Source organism: Octopus bimaculoides, chromosome 9, assembly GCF_046866305.1.
Source record: "Octopus bimaculoides isolate indiv1 chromosome 9, ASM4686630v1, whole genome shotgun sequence".
Taxonomy (NCBI): domain Eukaryota; kingdom Metazoa; phylum Mollusca; class Cephalopoda; order Octopoda; family Octopodidae; genus Octopus; species Octopus bimaculoides.
In genome coordinates this window covers 57,827,315-57,851,816 of record NC_142936.1, presented here as the reverse complement: position 1 = coordinate 57,851,816, position 24,502 = coordinate 57,827,315, and the positions used below count along the sequence as shown (strand labels likewise).

The following is a 24,502-nucleotide window of genomic DNA, read 5'->3' as shown; positions in this document are numbered from 1 at the left end:
AGGAGCCAGTCAAGGGGTACTAGCATCAGCCATGTTCGGATGGTGCTTTTTATGTGTCATCAGCACAGGAGCCAGTCAGCGGGTACCAGCTCCAGCTACGATATTGGTTTTACTTGACTCAACAGGTCTTCTCAAGCATATCATATCGCCCAACACATCAGAAGTGTTCTTAATAGGGCTGGATATGCGTAGCTGCAATCTCACTTTAGTTGCCAGGTCTTCTCAATCACAGCGTATCTCCTACAGTCCTGGTCTCCTGCCATTGCCTCTGTGAGGCCTAATGTTCAAAGATCATGCTTCACCACCTCATCCTATGTCTTCCTGGATCTACCTCTTCCACATGTTCCTTCTACAGTTAGGGACTGGCACTTCCTCACACAGCTGCCTTCCTTCATATGTAACACATGGCCATACCAGTGCACTCACCTCTCTTGCACACCACATTTGATGCTTCTTATGCCCAACTTTTCTCTCAGGGCGCTTACACTCTGTCGTGTATGCACACTGACATTACACATCCAGCGGATCATACTAGCTTCATTTCCTTCAAGTCTATGCATGTCCTCAGCATTCATGGCCCATGTATCACTGCCATCTAGCATTGCAGTTCGCACACATGCATCATACAGTCTACCGTTCATTCTGAGCGAGAAGCCTTTAGTTGCCAGCAGAGGTAGGAGCTCCCTGAACTTTGCCCAGGCTATTCTAGCCGCTACACTCTCAGAGCAACCACCCCCACTACAGACTTGATTACCTAGGTAGAGGAAGCTATCAACTACTTCTAGTTTTTACCTTTGGCATGTGATGGAATCTGTTTTCTGTACATCATCAGTGTTTATTGCCCTTGTGCATCTGCCACACACAATGTTTTCCCCAGACAAAACCCACAGCTTCTGGCTTTATCAACATAATTATCAACATAACATAATGTACATTATGTTATGTTGATAATATTTTTACTCCAGAACTGCTTCTAATACATAATTCAAATATGTCTTTTATTGGATCTTTTCTGTTTGGCTGCCACTTTTCAATTTCTTCAATTTCTGTTCCAGTTGATTTCATGTTTGGTGTCTTGGTATAGTTTTGTATGGTAATCATTGACAGGAAATTCATTTTCACCAGAAATCAATAAATAAAGAGTTAATAGCTTTTAAAGTTCACAAATTTTGAGTAATTTTAGCCATTTGAAAGCCACAGACATATAGGTGTCTGTTTTCATAGTAACAAGCGAGGCTGTTACTAAGCTGCTTGGCCACATAGTCATTTTTCACTTATTAAATGCTTAAAACACATGAGATATGAGGTGTTTGTGAGATGTTCTACAAATAATAGATATATAGGTCTTAAATCACGCACTGATTTTTAAAAAAAAATTCTTTTGAATTTTTTTTTATGGTTTTTGCATAAGCATGTGAATTCCCATGTGTAGAATACAAATTCACAAAAATTTTCTGAAAATTCCAACAAATAAGAAAAGTTATGAAGGGTTATATGGTGTGCATAAAGCAGAATTCTACCAATATTTCATTTGTTTACAATTGAGAACACATACAGTCAAGCACAAAATGACAGCTTCCAAATCTTGTTTTTCTGAATGAGTAAAAATGATCAAACTTTAAACCTTTGTAACTTTTTTTAAGAATTTTACTGGAAAAAGTGAATTAGCCCCTGAGATTCAGCTTGGAAAATTACATCAATACACCAAATTTTAAAATTTTCATTAAACTTTGAAATTTTACAGGTTCAGCCAAGCAGAAAAGATCCCTTTTATCTTTTCTTTATCTTTTACATGTTTCAATCATTAGACTGCGACCATGCTAGGGCATCACCTTGAAGGATTTTAATCAAACAAATTGACCCTAATATATCTTTTTTTAAATTCCTGGTATTTATTCTGTTGGTGTCTCTTGCCAAACTGTTAAGTTATGGAGACATAAACATGCCAATACCAGTTGTCAAGTGGTGGTAGGGAACAAAAGTTGCTCCAATGACACACACATGTATATATGTGTATATACAGTATACCTCACTTTAAGAGGATCCACTTTGAGATGCTGGGTTTACAAGTTTTATTTTTCAAACACAAGATCCAAATTTTGAATGAAGTGCAAAAGTTTCTACCACCATAACTGCTTCTGCATGTTACTGAGAAATTTATAGAGAGCAAAAAAAAAAAACCTAAACAAACAACTCTAGACTTGTTTTTTAAAAGGAAATCTACAAGTGCGTGTAAATCAGCGATCGTGCCTACAAGTGATGGTGTACATGAGTCTAGTGCGAGTGAAAGTGCTTCAGAAAACGATTATAATAATAATATTTTTTTATTATAAATGATCTTGACATGTTTTTTACTTTACATAAAATATTCTCTACATTCTACTATTGTTTTATTGCCATTTATTTACGAGTATTATAAATTTTACACGTAAAATATTTTTCTAGGAACGAATTATGATTTCTAACATTGGTAGTATGGGAAATTATTGCTTTGCTTTATGAGTTTTCACTTTACAAGTGACCTCCAGGAACAAATATATATATATATATATATATATATATAACGTGAGAGAGTTAGTATACTGCTGGGAGGGTACCCAATTATTGCTACGCTAGTGCTATACTAGGTGCAATCAATGGGAGCGGGTAAAAGTGGAGGTTTTACCCAAAATTTGTGTAACAATTAGAAAATGGAGGATAATATGCTGAACCCAACTACTTGCAGATGGTGTATCCCGTTGAATTCATTAATTTAATTCATAGCAAAAGTGACAAAGGGAGGAAGAAAAGAAAAAGAAAGAAAGAACCAAAGCACAGGTGTCCATGGCAGACTATGTTATTATATATATATATATATATATATATATATAAGTAATGTTTATTACTACATCAATATGGTTATTTGATGTTACTACCATTTTTAACCCCAGGAAGAGCCTCCTCCAGCTGGTTATCAATGCAATCTGCATCCAGTATATATTGCAAGCAGGGTGCATATTGCATTGATAACCAGCTGGAAGAGGCTCTTCCTGAGGTTAAAAACAGTAGTAACATCAAACAGTCATATTGATAGGGTGATAAACATTACTTTTCAGTATAGTTACTTTCATATCTTATAGAGATTTTCTAATTAGTTACTTTGCTAAGCCAAGTGAAATCGTAGTTGTTGCTGATGCCAGTGTCACATATCTGGTACCCATGCAGGAGGCATGTAAAAAGCACCCTTCAAACTTTGGGCTTCATAGAGACAGTGACAAGTGACCAAGACTTTTGGCAATATACTGTGCTTGAGAAGACCTGTCTTATAGAGATTTTCTAATTAGGTGTCAAAGTGATCACAGAGCAACATGAGATAGTGTTTTGCTCAAGGACACAATGCACCACCCAGTCTAGAAATTGAAATCATAGTCTCTCAGTTGTGAGTGCAACACCCTAACCACTAGGCCATGCACCCTCATGGCTATAGGTTATATGGAACATGTTACAATATTTTAGAGTTTAAGAAGCACATCCATCTGTAAATTAATTGTGTCAGTCATTAGACTGCAACCATGCTGGGGCACTGCCTTGAAGAATTTTTAATTGAATTAACCAATCCCACTAATTATTTTTTAAAGCCTGGTACTTATTCTATCAGGCCTTATTGCCAAACTGCTAAGTTATGGGGACATAAACAAACCCACACTGGTCGTCAAGCAGTGGTGGGGGACAAACACAGACACAAAGATATGCGCACCCACTCACACATATTCAACAAGCTTCTTCCAATTTCAATCTACCAAGTTTGTTCGCAAGGCTTTGGTCAGCCTGGGGCTATAATAGAAGACACTTGCCCAACATGCCACACAATGGGACTGAACCTGGAACCATGTGGTTAGGAAACAAACTTCTTACCACATAGCCACATTTGCTTGCATTTCTTTAACCATGTTCATCTTGTGTGAAGAAATGATGTAAAATATGTAACATATTGTGTTATTTCTTTGACGAGTATCTTCTGATAAAAGGTAAGTTACCAGTGAACTGTGAGAAACTTAGTTTCAAACTCAAGTTAAAGCTAATGCACTTCATTTCCTCTACTAAAGCCCCACCCCTACACCATTTCTTGTGTCCTTGTTACATAAAAATATTAATATTTCATGTTAGCTCATTGAACCATTATGTCTTTTATTTCCTCAGTGCATTGGAATCACTTGTGAATTTTGCCTACAATGGTCGTCTGGAAATCAACATAAACACGGTCCAATCTCTGCTAGTGGCATCTTGTTTTCTTCAGCTGCAATGTGTTAAAGAAGCTTGTTGTAATTTTCTGAAGACCAGGTAAATATTCAACTGATACAATTTCCGTTTATCTCTGATTTTGTCTAAAATAACACTTATGTTAACCATCATATTTCTGTTGAAACATACTGTCTTTATTTCAATTCATTTTTAAAATAATGAAGCATTTACTGAAATAGCTTTATCTTTATTAAATTGGTAAAGCTGACAAGCTGACAGAATCATTAACATGCTGGACAACATGCTTTTGCAGCATTTCTTCCAGTTCTTTACATTCTGAATTTTAAATGCTGCCAGTCGACTTTGCCTTTCATCCATTCAGGATCAATAAAATAAGTACCAGTTGAGCAGTGGGCTCAATATAATTTTATTTACCCCTCCCCTCAAAAAATTACTAGCCTTGTACCAAGATTAGAAAGAATTATTGAATTGGTAACTTTCTTTTCTCGCCCTCCCCCCTTCTAGCTCTCTTATTCTCCTCTATTACTCTTCTCTTCTATCACACTTTCACTTTGGCTTTCTTCTCTGTTTTCTATCTCCTATTTGTTCTTAGCGCCTATTTTCTTTCTTCCTTTCTTGCCCATTTTCTTCTTTTTTCTTTATCTTATTTATCTATTTTATAGAGACGCACTATTATCTTAATCTTTTACTTAAACCTTAATTCTTCATTTATTCTCTCTCTGTTATTCAAGAAAGCTGGCAGAAACAATCGCATTATCAGAAGAAATCCCTTATAGCTTTATTCTTTTATATTTTTTATATATCTTGACTTCAAATCTAGGTCCCCTTGTCTTTCATTTCGCTTAGTCAATATGATAAAATACCAGTAATATACTGTGTTTGGTATAATTAGTTAAACACTCCTAAAACATTTTCTCTTATATTTATTTTTTTTTAAATCCATTAAAAAATTTTTTTTTTTTTTCCATTTTCTATATAGACTTCATCCGCAGAATTGCCTTGGAATTCGTAGTTTTGGTGAACAGTACATGTGCCCCAGCTTAGTGGAGGCTGCGAACAAGTACATTCAGAAACATTTCAAAGATGTTGCCAATTCTGAGGAATTCCTGAATCTTGACAAAGCTGAAATTTTAGAGATAATTTCTCGTGATGAACTGCATGTAAAAACAGAAGAATTGGTAAGTTTTTCAGAAAAAAGGATCAAAGCAAAGCATCTCAAGTAATTGGGGATATATCTAACTGTATTTATTTGGTTCCTTCTTTAGGTTATTTCTATTTAAAATAACTGCCCTCCACCACTAAAAACAATGTTAAAATATAGGTTTTTATCTTCTATCTTTAACTTGTTTCAGTCATTAGACTTTGGTCATACTGGGGCACTGCCCTGAAAAATTTTGTATGAATCAGCCCCAGTACTTTTTTTTATAAGCTTGGTACTTATTCTATCTGTCTCTTTTGCTGAACTGCTGAGTTATAGGGGTGTAAGCACATCAACACCGGTTGATAGCAGTGGTGGTGGACAAATATAGGCTCAAACACACATACACATATATATGGCAGGCTTCTTTCTGTTTCCATGTACCAAGCTGGAGTTTGAAACAAATTAACATAAAATTTTGAAGTTTTAATTTATATCACTTTAACCCTCTTGTTACCATATTTCTGTTGAAAATCACTTTGTTTCAATTACTTTTGAAAATAAAGGAGAATTTAATTGAAATAACTTTGTTGTTATTAAGCTGGTGTTTGAAATGTTTGAAACACAAATTAACATGAAATTTAAATAGAAAGTCTTAATTCAGATCACTTTTGATATCAAAGGGGTTAGAAGAGGGGTGGGACACCTTTTTAGTTTCAGGTGTGAATTGCCTGTATAGAATAGAACCTGTGAGTGTTCATCTATGCTGAGAAAAATGAAAGATTTTTACTTTTAAATGTATAGATATACACCTTGCATTATGCTACTGTTTTTGTCTTTAGGCTTAAACTAATTTTTTTCCTTTTGTTTTTAGAGGCTTTGACAATGGGTGGTTTAAATTTTGAATGTGTGCAAAATTTCTCTTGTGAGTGAGGGGGTTTTCTGTTCCTGACTTTGAAGGTAAATGTTAACTTGGTTAGACCCTTTGTCTAATCAATAATAGGCTGAAAAAAGGTAATGACCCCCTTCGGTCATGAATGACCATGAAATTGCACCTAGGAAGTTGTCCTTCAAGGCACAAGTCCAGGCAAGGTTGTTTATAGAAGACCAGCAGTTGCCCATACCCAGCCTCCATTTTCAAGGTCACCGATGTTATCCAAGGGAAAGGCAAAGGTCAATACAGCTTGGCACCAGTGACATCGCAACTCGTTTCTACAACTGAGTGAACTAGAACAACATGAAATAAAGTGTCTTGCTCAAGAACATAACACACAGTCCGGTCTGGGAATCAAACTCACTGCCTTATGATTGTGAGCCCAATGCTCTAACCACTTAGCCATAATCAATAATAACAAACTAATCAATGACAAGATTTAGGAGGATGGAGTCAAATATTAGACTTTGATACTTTTAGAACTGACAATGATGTAAGAAGTTAGAAAGAACACTAAAGATACAAATGATCAAAAGAGAGGTATTATGAAGAAATTATTAGTACATACCTGCACAGAACGTTGTTTTAATCTGAGATGTTATTATCTTATTAGCTAGAGTAACAAGAGAGTATAGCTTATGAATTATGTGATAGTTATATATCTTGGTTTTTAGAATAGGTATACTGTCACTCTGCATTTGGCATGAAGTGGCTAAAGGAGGTGGCATCAGAAAAACCATCTGATTGCAAAACACTGCCTCAAAAACAGCTGTCTGATTCATATCAGCATGGAAAAGCAGATATAAAAATGGTAATAATAATGATGCTGATGGAGGTAATGATAATAATATTGATGATGGTGGTAATGATGGAGTCGCATCTATATTTTTAATAAGCATATATTTAATCTTGCTTTGAAAGTAGATTCAGTAGTTTGATTACTGGCTTTCAGCCTTTTGAAATGATGATATAAGCAACAAGCTGCTCAGTTATGTGAATGGGGTTGTTCTATGTACAATCTCGTTTATATTCTTCTTCTGTAGTTCTCTTCTACCTAAATTCAGCAATTTGAAAGGCAGAGGTAAGTGGTGTGCCTTAAGAAAGATTAAACTAATTGAATCATTTCTCAAAGTTTCAAATAACCAGGAGTGTCTGTCACTGAGGAGATGAAATTAATCTGAATGCTGGTGTCTAATGGTCTTCTGACATAATTCAGAAGGAACTGTCTCTAAACTGAAGTTTCTCTAAGACAAAATCCTACAGCCAGTGCTGTTCTACATATGTATATACATTATAAATGACATACACATTGTTATTTTAATGTCATTCTGTTTCAAGTGTTTATATTGATATAGATATGGTTTTCTATGCATATTTATTAACTTACTATCATTTGTTATCATTATGTTACTTGTAACCTTGGAACTTTCATACACATTTATTTTAGGTTTCTTCTAGAAAAGAGAATTTACTGATAGTTGATATGCAACTAGTGGCTTAATACACTTCTGGTAATCTGAATTGAACAACTAATTATTGTTCTACACATTTGGTTTGTCTGTGACTTTGTGATTGGATGCTGTTTCTGCTATCAACTAAAAACGGAGTGAAATGGTGTATTTCTTTTACCACAGACACTAACCAGAAAGGTTATTTAGAAATATCTATCAGTTTTGTTCTAGAGTAGCTACTCTCCACCCAATTTTAATACAGAACAGTAAGAAGTAGACCAACTTCAGTATAATACAGAATTAAAAGGAATTGTAATATATTGTACTGTGGCCTTTTCTTTTTATTCTTTTATTTGTTTCAGTCATCAGACTGTGGCCATGCTGGGGTACCAGCTTAAAGAATTTTTAGTGAACGAGTTGACCCCAATGCTTATATTTTTTGAAGCCAGGTACTTATTCTGTCGGTCTCTTTCACCAAACCGCTAAGTTATAGGGACATAAACATGCCAACACTGATTGTCAAGTGGTGGTAGGACACACACACACACACACACAATAGGCTTCTTTCAGTTCTGTCTGCTAAATCTACTCACAAGGCCTTGGTTGGCCCGAGGCTATAGAAGACACTTGCCCAAGGTGCCATGCAGTGGGACTGAACCTGGAACCATGTAGTTGAGAAGCAAGCTTCTTAACACACAGCTATGCCTGTTCACATCCAATATACCTTTGCATGAAAAAGAAACCCGAAAAGTAAAAACAATATTAAAATGATCATGATGATGTTGGTAGTAGTGATGAATTGTAATAAATATATATAGGCAGTGCTCCAGCCTAAAGACTGAAAGAAGTAAAAGAAAAAAATATCTGATGTTATGTTATAGGTATTTGAAGCTGTGATCGCCTGGGTAAAAAGAAACCCTGTATTAAGAAAAGAAGCTCTACCTGAACTTATGGTAAAAGTCCGCCTTCCTTTGCTGACGCCACAGTACCTTTCAGACTACGTTGCCCCAGAAGAATTGATAAAGAGTTCTATACCATGCAGGTAAATTATATGTACATGACTTTTGTTATTACTACATCTGTCTAAGTAAAATCGCTGTCTTCCACACATGTAGGCTTGTTCTTTCAGGTGCCAGTACCACTTAAAAAACACCTGTGCCAGTGCTGTGTTAATACACCCATGCCAGTGCTGTGTAAATGCACCCATGATGCATAAATGCATCCATGCCTGTGGCCACATAAAAAAACACCTTATATGCGCCACCAGCATGAGTGCCTTTTATGTGCCACCAGCGTGAGTGCCTTTCACGTGTCACCAGCAAGAGTGCCTTTCACGTGTCACCAGCAAGAGTGCCTTTCACGTGCCACCAGCGCGAGTGCCTTTCACGTGCCACCAGCGCGAGTGCCTTTCACGTGCCACCAGCGCGAGTGCCTTTCACGTGCCACCAGCGCGAGTGCCTTTCACGTGCCACCAGCGCGAGTGCCTCTCACGTGCCACCAGCGCGAGTGCCTCTCACGTGCCACCAGCGCGAGTGCCTCTCACGTGCCACCAGCGCGAGTGCCTCTCACGTGCCACCAGCGCGAGTGCCTCTCACGTGCCACCAGCGCGAGTGCCTCTCACGTGCCACCAGCGCGAGTGCCTCTCACGTGCCACCAGCGCGAGTGCCTCTCACGTGCCACCAGCGCGAGTGCCTCTCACGTGCCACCAGCGCGAGTGCCTCTCACGTGCCACCAGCGCGAGTGCCTCTCACGTGCCACCAGCGCGAGTGCCTCTCACGTGCCACCAGCGCGAGTGCCTCTCACGTGCCACCAGCGCGAGTGCCTCTCACGTGCCACCAGCGCGAGTGCCTCTCACGTGCCACCAGCGCGAGTGCCTCTCACGTGTCACCAGCGCGAGTGCCTCTCACGTGCCACCAGCGCGAGTGCCTCTCACGTGCCACCAGCGCGAGTGCCTCTCACGTGCCACCAGCGCGAGTGCCTTTTATGTATCACCTCATATTCATACCCAACTGTATTTGCTGGTAACCTGCCAAATACAGAAAGCAGTAAAAGTCTTTCTAAAGGGTTGAAATATTCAAATGCAAGGTCATTGCTAATGTTAGTGTCAAAATATAGACACATTGTCTATTTCTTAAGATGTAATTTCTAATACTGAGCACTACCTCAGATTTGAGTAGTTAATCCTTTAATGTGACTACTGTACTGTTTTGTCCCTCTTTATCACTTGATTGCTTTTAAATACTTGATAAACAAAGGAAATTCTCAACTGCCAATTCTTTTATTCTTTTACTTGTTTGTCATTTGACTGTGGCCTTGCTGGAGCACCACCTTTTAGTCAAACAAATCGAACCCAGGACTTATTCTTTGTAAGCCTAGTCATAATTCTAGTGGCCTCTGCCAAACAGCTAAGTTACGGGGACATAAACACACCAACATCAGTTGTCAAGCAATGGTAGGGGTCCAAATACAGACACAAATACATACACACACACACACACACACACACACACACACACACACACACACACACACACACACACACACACACATATATGACGGGCTTCTTTGATTTTCATCTACCAAATTCACTCACAAGGCTTTGGTCAGCCCAAGGCTAGAGTAGAAAACACTTGCTCAAGGTGCCACACAGTGGGACTGAACCTGGAACCATGTGGCTGGAAAGCAAAACTTCTTTTACTTGATGTGTTTGTTGTTCTTTTCTTTACTTTATTATGAAGATTTATGGATATCACTTGTTGAGCAGCTCGTTTTATTCAATGTTTTAAACTTGTAGAGACTTACTGGATGAAGCTAAAGATTATCATTTGATGCCAGAAAGACGCCCACTACTTCAAACATTCAAGACACGGCCCCGCTGCTGTACTGATATACCAGGAATAATATATGCTGTTGGAGGATTAACTTCCTCAGGTAAGTAAAATCAACTACAATCATTTATATCAGTGGTTCTCAAGTGGAGTCCAGATGACCCTTGGAAGCCCACATAAGATTTTCTTGTTAAGATTTATGTGCAACAAATTGATTATACTTTGACACTACACAAAATATTTTAACAATTTTTTTAATACAATTCCTTATAATATTTAAGTATCAAAATATAATACGATTTTTTTAAACATTGATTGGCTATGAAGGTTCACCTGAGTAAAATAAAAACCAAAGGGATCCATAAGCAAAAAAATGGTTGAGAGCCACCAATTTATAGTGTTCCTTATAATGCCCACCATTGCTAACTCTCCAATTGGGAGACTGATCCTGGATGAAATAAAATATTTTATTGATTGACCAAATCTTATTGTTTGATTAATATTTTATTCTCGACCAAATCTTATCATTTGATTTTGTTGTGAAACCCCTGTTGAGTTTTGGAGTATAACTTTCAGATTCTTCAATTCAGAACCATGACCTAATGTATCTCCATAAAAGGAAAAGCATTGTTATAAAAGACATGAATGTCTTCATAAATATGCCTTGGTCAATCAATACTGGCTGACTTATGATTGATACAGCAAACTTCAAAGTAATGCATCAAGTTTTCTTGCCAAACTGTTTGACCAAAGATTCTAGAATCTGGCTTATGTTTATAAAAAGCTGGCAGAGTCAACCTCAGGCCAGAGTCACTCAGCCATCTAGAGGGATCTATATCACTTGTCTCTACCCCTCTTCACTTTTCTTACTTAACATGTTTGTATTATATTCAACAAAAGCACCAAACGTAACTGGTAGTGTTGAGTAATGCACATGAATCATATGCAGTGGCTTAAATTCCTTGTACTACTTTCATAATATTATCTAGCAAGTTATATTCAGAAGATTCCTAACTGTTACTATCAGTGAATGTTGTTCCATTAATTTATTGGATGTACATTTGTAAGTATAACAAAGCTGATAAATAAAATATTTGAAAACCTCAATGAAACTTTAGTGTGATCATTGTCTAAACTTGCAACCTACTTTATATATTGTGAACACACTAAGAAGAATATATGCCTAACCACTACGCTAAAAATTAGTTAGACATCCTAGGGATTATAGCATCACATCTAGACTATTTTGACAACACTGATACATTTTATAACCATATTTATGATTTTATACATCAAGAAAGCTCCAGAGCTGCAGAAATTTATTTTCATTTTATGTCTGAATCAAAGAGAAGTGTTTGGACGATTCTCTTAATTCTACTTTGTACCTCTACAGGGGATTCTCTCAGTACAGTGGAATGTTTTGACCCTGTGAACAGAAGATGGAAAATAGCTGAAGCCATGAGTACCATGCGCAGTCGAGTTGGTGTGGCTGTCCTTAATTGTAAGTTACTAAATACCTTCTTCATATGAAAGCAGTTTCATTAGTTATAATTTACTATAATTGTGCTACCGTATGTCAAGAAAACTATTGCTGCTATTTCTGCTGTCATTACTGCTCTGTGTGTGTATCAAATATGTGTGATTTAGTAGATTGTTGAACTGTTACCTTCACTACTGTTATTACTAATGATAAACAGCGTAGTGAGCTGGCAGGATCGTTAGCACACCAGGCTAAATGTTTAGTGGCATTTCATCTGTCTTTATGTTCCGAGTTCAAATTCTGCTGATGTTGACTTTGCTTTTCACTCTTTCAGAGCCAATGAAATAAGATAAGGACTAGAACTGATGTAATCGACTTCTCCACTTCCCCAAACTTGCTGGTTTTGTGCCAAAACTCAAAACCATTATTAATAATAAAAATCATCATCATCATCATTTTAACACCTATTTTTTCCATGTTTGCATGGACCAGACAGAATTCATTGAAACTGACTTTCTTTAAAGCTGGATGTCTTTTCTGCCACCCTCACTTGTTTCTGAGCAACATAATATTTCCCCATGGAGGGATATACTTTCATGGAAGATGGAAAATAAAGGACACCATTTGTATGATGTTGATTCTCATTTACAGCTATCACACATTATCAATGCAAGGAGACACGAACACTCACGCATACATACCACATATTTACTTACATTTATAAGCATGTATATAAGTGACTAAAACTTTTGGCAATTTATTGTACTTGAGAAGACATGTCAAGCTAAGTAAAATCATAATCATGGCCAGTGACACTTGAATGGCACAAGTGCTGGTGCCATGTGTGAGGCAGCCATGACAATGACACATGTGAGGCATCCATGCTGGTGACATGTAAAAGGCATCTATGCCAGTGACACATAAAAGCACCCATGTCGGTGACATGCTAAAGGCACCCATTCCAGTGAGATGTTAAAGGCACCTGTATTGGCTATACATAAAAGGTACCCAGTACACTCTATGGAGCGGTTGGTGTTAGGAAGGGCATCTAGCTGTAGACACCAAGCCAAAACAGACTAGAGCCTGGTGCAGCTCTCTGGCTTACCAGTTTCAGTCAAACTATGCCAGCATGGAAAATGGATGCAAAATGATGATGATGATGATGATCTGTATATGGCAAACTTCCATGTTGTATATATATTTATATATGTGTGTGTGTGTGTTACCATCTACCAAATCCACTCTTAAGGGTTTGGTTAGCCTGGAGCTGTAGTAGAAAACATTTACCCCAGGTGCCATGCAGAAGGACTGAATACAAACCAGTGTGTTTGGGAAGTAAGCTTCTTAAAAACACAACCATTCCTGCACCATGAATATATTAATACTTTCATCTATGAATTTTAAATGTCTCTTCAGCTACTGAAAAACTTTCATAAATGCATCCCACATTTAACCCTTTTCATACCAACCTACCTGACATTGCCCTTGATTCTCTAACACAAACTTTCCATTTAAAGTGATCTTAATTGAAAACCTTCCATCAAATTTTCATATTAGTTTATATTCCAAGCACCAGCTGAATAATGACACAATTTTTTTTACCAAGTTCTTCATTATTTTCAAAATTATTTGAAATATCAGCTGTGTTTTTCAATAGAAATATGATAACAAAAGGGTTAAAGAACTGCTCTCACATATCTGGGATCATGTTGCAGTTACATGCACTAATATCTGACACAACATTTAGAAAATAAAGACCACTCACAAACATAATCTCTACAATCTCTAGCTCACAGCTGTACTGATTCTTCTAACTGCTTCAGTTATTCCCACTATAGGGGCTTGTGTTCTTCTGAGATACTTATTTTGCACTATCACTTCATAAACACATCCCTCCTCTTGTCATCATTACTGTCTCAATAAACACCAAAATAAGCGCTTCTCAATCTTTCCTGTCTGGGACAACAGTAAGGCGACTCTTTCTCCATGGTTATGTTTTCTCTATAAATATCAATCTACATTAATCTCACCATTTGAGAGGACTTGTACATATCATGGACATACATCATCTATCCCTTGATTAAGTAACAAAAATATATTCATCATATTGTCTTGTTTGTGAGTAAATTTAGGTGAGACATTGGTGATGTTGCTGCTGAGGTAACACTTTATCATTAGATTCTCATTTTAACATTGGTTAGGATTTTGCTGAAGCAAGTTTGACTTCTAATCAGTTCAGTTTGCTAGGCCTTTCATTATTTGGGAAAGACATTGTTAAATTGGTGTTGTATAGTACTACTATTCTATGACGTTGATCCTACTATTCTATAGTGCTGTGATCCCACTATTCTATAGTGTTGTGTGGTCTCAATCACCTGAGTAATATTAAAGAATAACAGGAACAAGCAAATACAGTCCTGTATTGAATTTTTCACCTTCTCACTGTATCAGCACTGTAAGGAGAAGTTCTTAGTTTAAAATTGGATGCACAATGCTGATTGAATAGCAATTCACTTGGATTTGTAATATTTTGTCCCAAATGTTAGCTGCTCATCATTACAATCCAATTTCTGGCCCACAAACCTGCTATTTCCTCTCTTAGCCTTTTCTACTACTACCACAGTGGATGGCCTCTTACCCTTGCTGCTGGCTGATCATGTGCTACCTGTGTTCAGGCACTATTGGTAGTCCTTCCTTGTCTCAATGTCAGCCTTCCCTGCAGCCATTGACTTGCAACTTTCCAAGAGGAATGTCAACCTTCTTCATGCCAATCTGCCTGAGATTGCTTCTGTTCTGTGATACAAACTTCCTGTTTTAAAGTGATTAAATTATAACTTTCCATTAAAATTTCATGTTATGTTCCAAACACCACCTTAATAACAAGTCATTTCACTAAGTTTTTCATTATGTTCAAAATTGATAGAAACAAAGCAGTATTTTAGCGGAAATATGGTAACAAGGGCTAATGATATCAGTCTTATTAATCTTGGAGAGCCTGTGAGGACCATGGCTACAGTCTTTTCTTGCAGATGAAACCAATAAAAAGACAAAATAAAAAGCTAGCAGGTAATACAGATGTAAAGACAATTAAAAATTTGTTCTTTTGAAAATTGTTCGCTAGTAAAACAAATATCACTGTTGATTTTTGTAGCAAAGCTTTATGCCATTGGAGGATATGATGGTCAAGATAGGCTGAGTACAGTTGAAGTATTTAAGCCTGATACAAAACGATGGAGGAAAGTTGCATCTATGAACTGTAAAAGAAGGTAAGCTATTTCTAATTTCCGTTCTTACAAATCTATATTGATTTATATAAAACTGAAGGTTTTTAGAGCAAAGATGTAGTTTATTAGTTCGTCAAGTATAGTACTGGTACTTACTTTAACATTGAAGGATCAAAAACAGAATTTGCTAGGGTACTTTCATCATCTAAACCAGTTATAGTACCTTCGCCTCTCATTCCATTACACCAACTTTTACTAAGCATTTTTGTCTTTTATCCTTCTTTCACAGAACTACAACTCGCTAAAATTCCTTCCCTGCCACATTTTCCTCTACTGACATCATCAGCATTGAACTATGTAACCTGTGAAAGGATCTTATAAGTATTATCACACTAAATAATATATTATTTGTTCATGGGATTCACCATCATCATTATTTTAATATCCATGGGGCAGACAGAGTTTATTGTAGCAGGTTTTCTACAGCCAGATGCCCTTCTTGTAACCAACCCTCACCTGTTTCTAGGTAATGTAATATCATCCCAAACTGGAAATGTTTTCAAAGAAGACTGAAAACAAATGACCACTGCATGCATGATAGTAACATTCACTCATCTCTATCATAAGATGTCGAAACAAGGGGAGAAAACACACACGACAGGCTTTTATCAGTTTTTGTCTACCAAACCACTCATAAGGCTTTGGTTAGCCTGAGGCTATAGAAGACATTTGCCCAAAGTTTTATGCAGTAGCATTGAATCCAGAACCATGTGATTGAGAAGTGAACTTCTTAAACACAGAGAGGCCTGTGTCTGTTGATATTATGTTATTAGATATGATTATTTTGTTGTTGGAGAGAATTAGGAAATAATGTATCTGTGGCAGCATTAAAACTACTAGCAAGCTTTGAGTTTATTATCACGAGACCACATTATTCACTCTTAGGTGAAAAGTTATTATTTTGGAGTAAAAGAGTGTAATGGATTTAAAACTAATGCCAATATATTTCTGGCATTTGAGTTAGTTTCAGAGGAATTAAAACTTAGGAATTCTGATTGTTAGAAGACATACTAACTCTTTCAAGATATTTAGTTCAAGCTTGCTACTCCATTACCCACCTTTCTTTAAAAAGAAAAATAATTAAATAACAATTTTAAAAAATTGTATATTAATTATCATTATAACATCCACTTTCCTATGTTCACATGGGTCCCAGATGTCCTTCCTGTCACCAACCTTCACCTGTTTCCAAATAAAGTCGTATTTGCCCTAGCCAGATTTATTTTCATGGAAGATTGGAAATGGACACCTCTTATATGACTGTGATGCTCCTTTACTAATATCATGCAATGTCAAGAGAGACTCTAGTGTGTGCATGTGCACGCACACACACATACAGAAAAGATGGGCTTCTTTCAGTTTCCATCTACCAAATCTACTTAAAGCTTTAGTCTGCCTGGGTCTATAGTAGAAGACACTTGCTTAAGGTACCATGCAAGGTACAATAACACTGAACTTGAAACAATGTGGTTGAGAAGTAAACCTCTCAACTATATACTCACACCTGTGCCTATTTGTGTAGTGAAAAATAGATTCAATTTGCTTTAAATACATTTTCTTATAGTTAAAAAATTTTAATATTTTCTAGGTTTAAGGCAGTAAGCTGACAGACTCGTTAGTACATCAGGCAAAATACTTAGCTGCATTTTATCTATATATATGTCCTGAGTTCAAATTCCACTAAGGTCAACTTTGCTTTTCATCCTTTCGGGTTTGATAAAAAAAAGTACCAGTTGATCACGGGTCAATGTAAAAGACTTACCCCTTACCCCAAAATTGTTGGCCTTGTGCAAAATTTGAAACCAATAATTTTTCTAAGTTTCTTTTGGCTTCAATTGTTTAATCACACTTTCAATTCATTATTCCAATTTAACTTTATTATTTTATGTTTTGACAAGGCACAGGCATGGCTGTGCAGTTAGAATGTTTGCTTCCCAGCCACATGGTTTTGAGTTTGACTTCACAGTGCAGCAAGTGTCTTCTGCTCTAGTCCTTGGTTGACCACAACCTTGAGGATAGATATGGTAGACAGAAACTGAAAGAAGCCCATCATATATATATATATATATATACACACACACATATTTATATACCTATATGTCTGTGTCCTTTGTTTGATATTGTGTGGTAGTTGCAAACAAGTTCACCATCATATAAGCATTCATACACTGTCATTCATTTCCAATTAATGTCAAAAAAACATGTCTGACCATAGCAAAATATTACCTTGCTTGGAAACAGGTGAGAGTTGGCGACAGGTAAGGCATTTGAACATTGAAAATATGTCTCAAAGAATTCGATCTGATTCATGCAAGCTTGAAAAAGTGGACGATGATTTAATTACAGCCTTTTATACTGAGTAAATGATGTCAACTTCACCTATCATAATTTTGGTGTCAATGAAATAAAGTAGTGTTGAGAAACTAAATATTGATTATACATCGCTCTTAAAATTTTATGTCCTAACCTATGTTAGAAATCAATAATTACTTTATAAAAGTTCAGTTACAACCAGAAATACCAGCCAGCTACTAAGAACTAGTTTTCCTGTTAAAAAAATTATAAGAATTATCTCCCTTAGAAACAACTACTGTACTCCTTAAGTTGATGCTGGAGATTTCATACACAGACACTAAAATATAGAATTATTTAAGCCTGATATTTTATATATACCGATTTTCTTAAATGTACAACACCTTCCAGTGTATATAGTGTCACATAACATATGTCCATCCGATAATGTGGCCATATTTATAAACAGATCCATTTTATTTGTACTTCAAAACAAGTCATCATCATCATAGCCTTTTAATGTCCACTTTTCCATACTTGTATGGGTCAGTCAGAATTTGTTGAAGCAAATTTTCTGTGGCCACATGTCTTTCTTGTTACCCACCCTCACCTGGACCTGGTGAAAACCACTACCTTTACCTCTGGTCATAACTTAGTCTGAAGAAATGATTAGAGGAACTTTCATTTAATAACATGTAGACTTATATAATTTTTCAAAGTATCTACTGCACCATACTTTGTTCTAAAAGAACATCTATGTTTAAGTGGGAATAAATATTACCTCTCGGTGTTAGTACTGCCTCTGTTGCAAATATATATTTTTTAACAATATCACTGAATAATCATGACCTTGGGGCCTATTCTGGCACTGTTTTCTATATATTGTTGGTGGAGAGATGAGTCACTGCTATCTCTAGTGATTGAGCACCCACCATTGACAAGACCAAGGAAGGTTGAAATCACATGATCTGGTGGTTTTGGTGCTAGAAGTGGTGGGAATTTATCTCCCCACTTACAATATGAACAAGAGTGCATTTTGCACCAAAAGCCAATATGAGAGTTTCTCTCATGTTATCTATTGCAGTATACTTTGTACTAACAGAGAATATCCACATTTAAAGTAGGAATAAATATTACCTCTTGGTATTAAATACTGCTTCTGTTACTAATATATATATATTTTTTAACAAGCTCACTGGATAGTTTTTTTTTATATGTATAACCCATTTTGATTGAAATAAAAATTTCCGTCTTTTACTGAAATGAAAGTCACTGATTTAAAAAGTATAAGTTCATCAACCTTTATTCCTTTACTTGTTTACTTTTATACTCTACAATGGATGTACCAACGTCACCTTTTTTTAAATTAGGAAATATTTGCCCAGCACTGGGCATGAGAGACACCACTAATATGATAGTGACACCCATTTATATTGATTTTGTGTTGCCAAAACAAAGAGATAGAGAGAAGGAGACATACATCCACACACTCACATAAATACACACAAACACACTCACGCATGCACACTCTCTCTCTTACATACATACTTACACACACACATACTCACACTCACGCACACACACACAAGGAGCTTCTTTCAGTTTCCGTCTCCCAAAAGGACAAATACACACATACATATGCAATGTTTTTTTTTCAGTTTCTCTCTATCAAAACCACTCACAAAGCTTAGGTTAGCCTGGAGTTATAGTTGAAGACACTTGCAGCTTGATAACAAGTTTATTTTACTGAATTCTGTATCTTCCAAGTAACTGGAAATAAATGCAGTGTATTTTAAATGAAATATTGTAACGAAAACATTAAATCTTGGTCTTTTAGAAGATGGCTGTATTTGAATTGCAATGTTCATACCTTTTCTTAGGATCAGTAAGATTGAAAGTAAAGGGAACTAACTACAACTTGGTATCAAAGCCAGTTTGCTAACTTGGAATACTGAGATTGTTACCTATATGTCCGTGTCCTTTGTTTGATATTGTGTGGTAGTTGCGAATAAGTTCATCATCATATAAGCATTCATACACTATTATAATTTTGAAATTTTTGTGGACAATTTACAGTTATTTTTTCTTTAAATTGAAGACCAACTGAATTTTCACATTTTTGCATTATTGAGTGCTCAATATCAGTGAGGTAAGGTGCTGCAGTGCTTACCACTACAGACACCCTGTTATGACATCTAACTGAACTTGTTTCAGTCTGATTTGCTAACAAGCTTCATTCTCATTTGAAGGTTGAATGTTTAAAAAATAAGCAGTTAAACCAATTTGCTACTCCTAATAAAACAAGGTAAATGAATATAAAATATATTAAATTTACTCAAACATTCTCTCATTGGAAACAGAAAACAATAGATGTCAAACACCAAACAAAAACAAATTCTAAACCTAGCCCTTTTGCTTGTACTATTATTAAAATGTTTACTAAGGTGGCAAGCTGGCAGAATGGTTAGAGTGTTGGACAATATGCTTTTCTATATCCGTTCCTGCTCTTTACAGTTTCAGTTCACATGTTGCTAAAGTCAACTTTGCCTTTCACCCTTTCATCATCATCATCGTTTAACGTCCGCTTTCCATGCTAGCATGGGTTGGACGATTTGACTGAGGACTGGTGAAACCGGATGGCAACACCAGGCTCCAGTCTGATTTGGCAGAGTTTCTACAGCTGGATGCCCTTCCTAACGCCAACCACTCAGAGAGTGTAGTGGGTGCTTTTACGTGTCACCCGCACGAAAACGGCCACGCTCGAAATGGTGTCTTTTATGTGCCACCCGCACAAGCCAGTCCAGGGGCACTGGCAACGATCTCGCTCGAAAATCCTACAGGAGCCAGTCAGGCGGTACTGGCAACGGCCACGCTCAAAATGGTGCATCTCATGTGCCACCCGCACAAGAACCAGTCCAGGGGCACTGGCAACGATCTTACTTGGCTTGCCGGGTCTTCTCACGCACAGCCCATTTCCAAAGGTCTCAAAGTACCAAGCAAGTTCTAGGGGTTGATGAAATCGTCTGATCCCCTCCCATCAAAGTTGCTATCCTTGTGAATAAATCAGAAACAAGTATTAAAATATTAATGTATGGCTGCTATCTCAGAATATATTGAAGTAATTCTACCTCTAATCAAGAATTTTATTTCACAATTATTTCAGTGCCCTTGGTGCTGCATCCCTTGGAAGGAAACTCTACATCTGTGGCGGCTATGATGGTGTGTCTTCTCTACGATCTGTAGAAGTCTATGATCCAAAGATCAATGTGTAGGTATCTTCTATATTTTATTTTATTGTTCTTGTTTCTTGGTGTTATTCAGTGGCACAAGCAATAGATGTGTATGGTTTAACACCTATGGTTAAATGTATTTTCTTATTCCTATCTTTTTACTCTCAGACAAAGGCCCTCCCCTCCCCATGGTATTTGAACTATTGTTCATGAAGTAGAATGTCCTAAGTGTTCTTATATTTGGGAATTTACTCAACCTCCTTATTACCTAACCACTGCCATTACTCCATGGTAGTATTTGAACTTATTCCAGTGGATATTTCCAAACTATTATTTGTTTATATTTTTTCAGGTGGACAATTATTTCCAATATGTTAAAGCACCGCAGTGCAGCAGGAGTAGCTGTTTTAGACGAAGAGATATATGCTTGCGGAGGACATGATGGTCTTTCGATATTTGACTCTGTAAGAGAATATTTCAAATATTTTTTTTATCAGATAGTCCGAACAGTTAGCATATTAAATTGGTTGAGTCATAGAGGTTTTAAAGTAAACTCTTCAAAAAAAACCTATCAGATTGTAGTGACCATTTCACAAAACTGTAGTGGTTCCTGTCAAAATATCAGATACCTCCTGTGAATTATTGCCACAGAGGATGCTTCTATGTTATTGCTATGGTTTACTTCATATAATAAACACCCTGTTTCTCAAAAAGGTTGAAAATTTGAAAGATCTTTCTATGAAAGATGGAAAGGTCACAGCTGGATTGTTGATCAAGTGCTGAATTAACCTTGTTGTAAATTAAGCTTTTCTAATATTCATCATCATCATCATATAATGTCCACTTTTTCATGCTTGCATGAGTCAAACAGAATTTGTTGTGGCAGATTTTCTAAGGCTGGACCCCCTTCCTGTTGCCAATCCTCACCTATTTCCAAGCAAAGTAATATTTTCGCTTGGCCATGCATGTTTTTTATGAAAGATCAGAAATCAACAACATTGCTTGTATGACAGTGACACTTGTTTACAAGCATCACATGTTGTCAACATAAGGGTTCACACACATGCTTGCACACTCTCGTGATTGGCTTCTTTTAGTTTCTGTCTACCAAATCCATTCACAAGGCTTTGACTGACCTAGAACTATAATAGAAGTTACTTACCTAAAGTACCATACACGGGGACTGAACCTAAGACCACGTGATTGGGAAGCAATCTTCTAAATCATGCCATTTCGCATTATTAATATTTGTAAGAAAAAGAAAACATTAGAATTTATGGGAAATTTTTGTTTTCCACTCAAAGTTCCAAACTTGTTGATCTTTCTTCATGATTAAACTAGGTTCTTTTTGTATTTTTCCATTGCAACATTTTAAGAGCCTTGAGCCATTATAGCTGACTTAGCAGTTAACCTTACCTAATAAGACAAACCTTTTGCTAGTTAAGTGTTCCATAGTATGTAATATTTGTCACAACAAGGGCAGTTGCTCTATTTCTAAGGAAATATTTATAGAATGCCTATAGTAAGAGTCTTATTTTCTGGAACTGGATATTTTCTTTATTGCAGGTTGAGTGCTACAACCCAGCGACAAACACCTGGTGGATGGTTCAACCCATGCAGTCCAAGCGATGCCGTCTGGGAGTGGCTACCCTCAATGGCAAGCTCTATGCTGCCGGTGGCTACGATGGATCTGTATTTCTGCGAACGGTAGAGCGTTACGATCCTTGCACACAAACATGGACGTACGTAAAACATATGAACTTGAAACGTAGCAGAGTGGCGCTTGTTGCAACATGTGGCAAGCTCTATGCTATTGGTGGCTATGATGGTGTGGCTAACCTGAACTCAGTTGAGATGTATGACCCTGAAATGGACACATGGACTTTTGCTGCTTCGATGTGTGCTCATGAAGGTGGAGTTGGTGTCGGTGTCATGCCAACTGAACCAGAGCTCTGAGATTAGTCTTTAAAATCCTATCTTCAACCCTTTACCATATTTGCCAGCATATAAAACACACCCTTGCATAAAACATACCCCTGGTTTTGTTGGGGAAAATATGATTCTCTGAAAGTAAAAAAACGATATTGATAGCATACAGCAATAAAATTTGAAACCCTAAGTGTGTCATAGATAAACTATTTTATGGGAATATCATATTTTAATTTCATCTTCTCATAGTTCGACTTTATAGTTATTTATATTTTGGCTGTGATGTTTTATGTAACCACAATCAGCCACTATGGTGTTGCACCATCTCTGGTTTTGTCATCATCCGTGCATTGCCAGCATCTGAGAGTGGGTGAAAGTTTGCTAAGTTTGTTAACATTCCTTTCATCTTTCTGGGAAAATTTTAGACTATTAAAAACTGTTTTTTAAAAGTAACAAATTTCATTAAATAAAGTAAGATGCATATCAGATCTGGGTTATGTATGCTGAGGAAGGGGGTATAATGGGATGATGTGTCCTCTCCACATAACTGCCAACCTATTATAAGTAAGTTTTCCTAAGTTTGTGCTAACAGTCTGTGATATTTTGGCTTGTTTTTTATATTTTATTATTAGTAACAATTATTTTACTAAGCAGATTTATGTTTATCTGGATCACTAGCCTACAACATGCAGTCTCCCATCCATCATATGACCACATTAGATACAGGACAATTTTTTGATACATTTAAAAATAAAAAAAACAGTGCATCTTATACGCTGGCAAATATGGTAAGTCAAGAGTTTACATTTTAGTTTTCGTGCATTAATTATTACATTCATTTTAATATAGAAATTATTGTTTCATTCCTATTTTATATCTAAATACCCTCACTAATATGAGTTAGTGTCTCTTGGATCTTAACACATAACTATTACACGCACACACACACACACACACACACACACTCACACACACACAATATGAATCTCTTTCACAGACATCCATGCAAAAATATGTCTATTATCAGTTGAAGTATGTTTCTAAGTATTTTACTAGCTAATAAAGTCAAATGTTTCAAAAGTAGTTTTCACCCCCACCTATATATATGTATATATGTATGTATGTGTATATATATATATATATATATATATATTAATATTATCTTACTAAAATCTTTATCTTACTAAAATTGACTTGAAACCATGGTACAGAATATAGATTGGTAAAAGTTTTTATTTTTCATTTCCTTTCGAAATTATCCCTAACTTTTGTGGTATGTAGTATTTTTGCTGCTATTTCTAGCGAGTAGATGTCCTATTATAGGCGTCTCTGCATTTCTAATGAATATATATATATATATATATATATATATATACACACACACACACATACATATACATACATGCATGCATGCATGCACGTTGGTTGCAACTCAATTTCAAGCAGTGCCTTTGCTTGATTGTTCTCTTAAACATGAGTGCAACAGATGCGTTTTTCAGTCTTGCTAGCAACCTACACATTTTTGCACAGACTTGGCAGTGATGGTTGCCTCTTGCAGCCAGTGTTTATAGAGTTACCACCCATTTTAACACATGTCTTCATTCCATGAAATTTTTCATTGAGTATTTTTGCTTTTCTTGGCTATGAACAAGCATAGTATACAACACATAATAGAGATGTTAAAAATCAAGCAA

General features: G+C 36.4%; 1 protein-coding gene across 1 annotated transcript in view; it reads left to right on the top strand.

The window, feature by feature from the left end:
* The window catches only part of LOC106882616 (kelch-like protein 18), a 40,959-nt gene extending 17,071 nt beyond the window's left edge, over window positions 1-23,888 (top strand). Inside the window, exons 3-11 of the mRNA XM_014933356.3 lie at window positions 4,180-4,320; window positions 5,222-5,420; window positions 8,647-8,807; window positions 10,560-10,696; window positions 11,987-12,094; window positions 15,225-15,339; window positions 20,813-20,917; window positions 21,232-21,343; window positions 22,446-23,888. Of these exons, the coding sequence (XP_014788842.1) occupies window positions 4,180-4,320; window positions 5,222-5,420; window positions 8,647-8,807; window positions 10,560-10,696; window positions 11,987-12,094; window positions 15,225-15,339; window positions 20,813-20,917; window positions 21,232-21,343; window positions 22,446-22,835 (1,468 nt within the window). The 3' untranslated portion in view covers window positions 22,836-23,888. The remainder of the gene's footprint in view (window positions 1-4,179; window positions 4,321-5,221; window positions 5,421-8,646; window positions 8,808-10,559; window positions 10,697-11,986; window positions 12,095-15,224; window positions 15,340-20,812; window positions 20,918-21,231; window positions 21,344-22,445) is intronic.
* The last annotated feature ends 614 nt before the right edge of the window (window positions 23,889-24,502 follow it).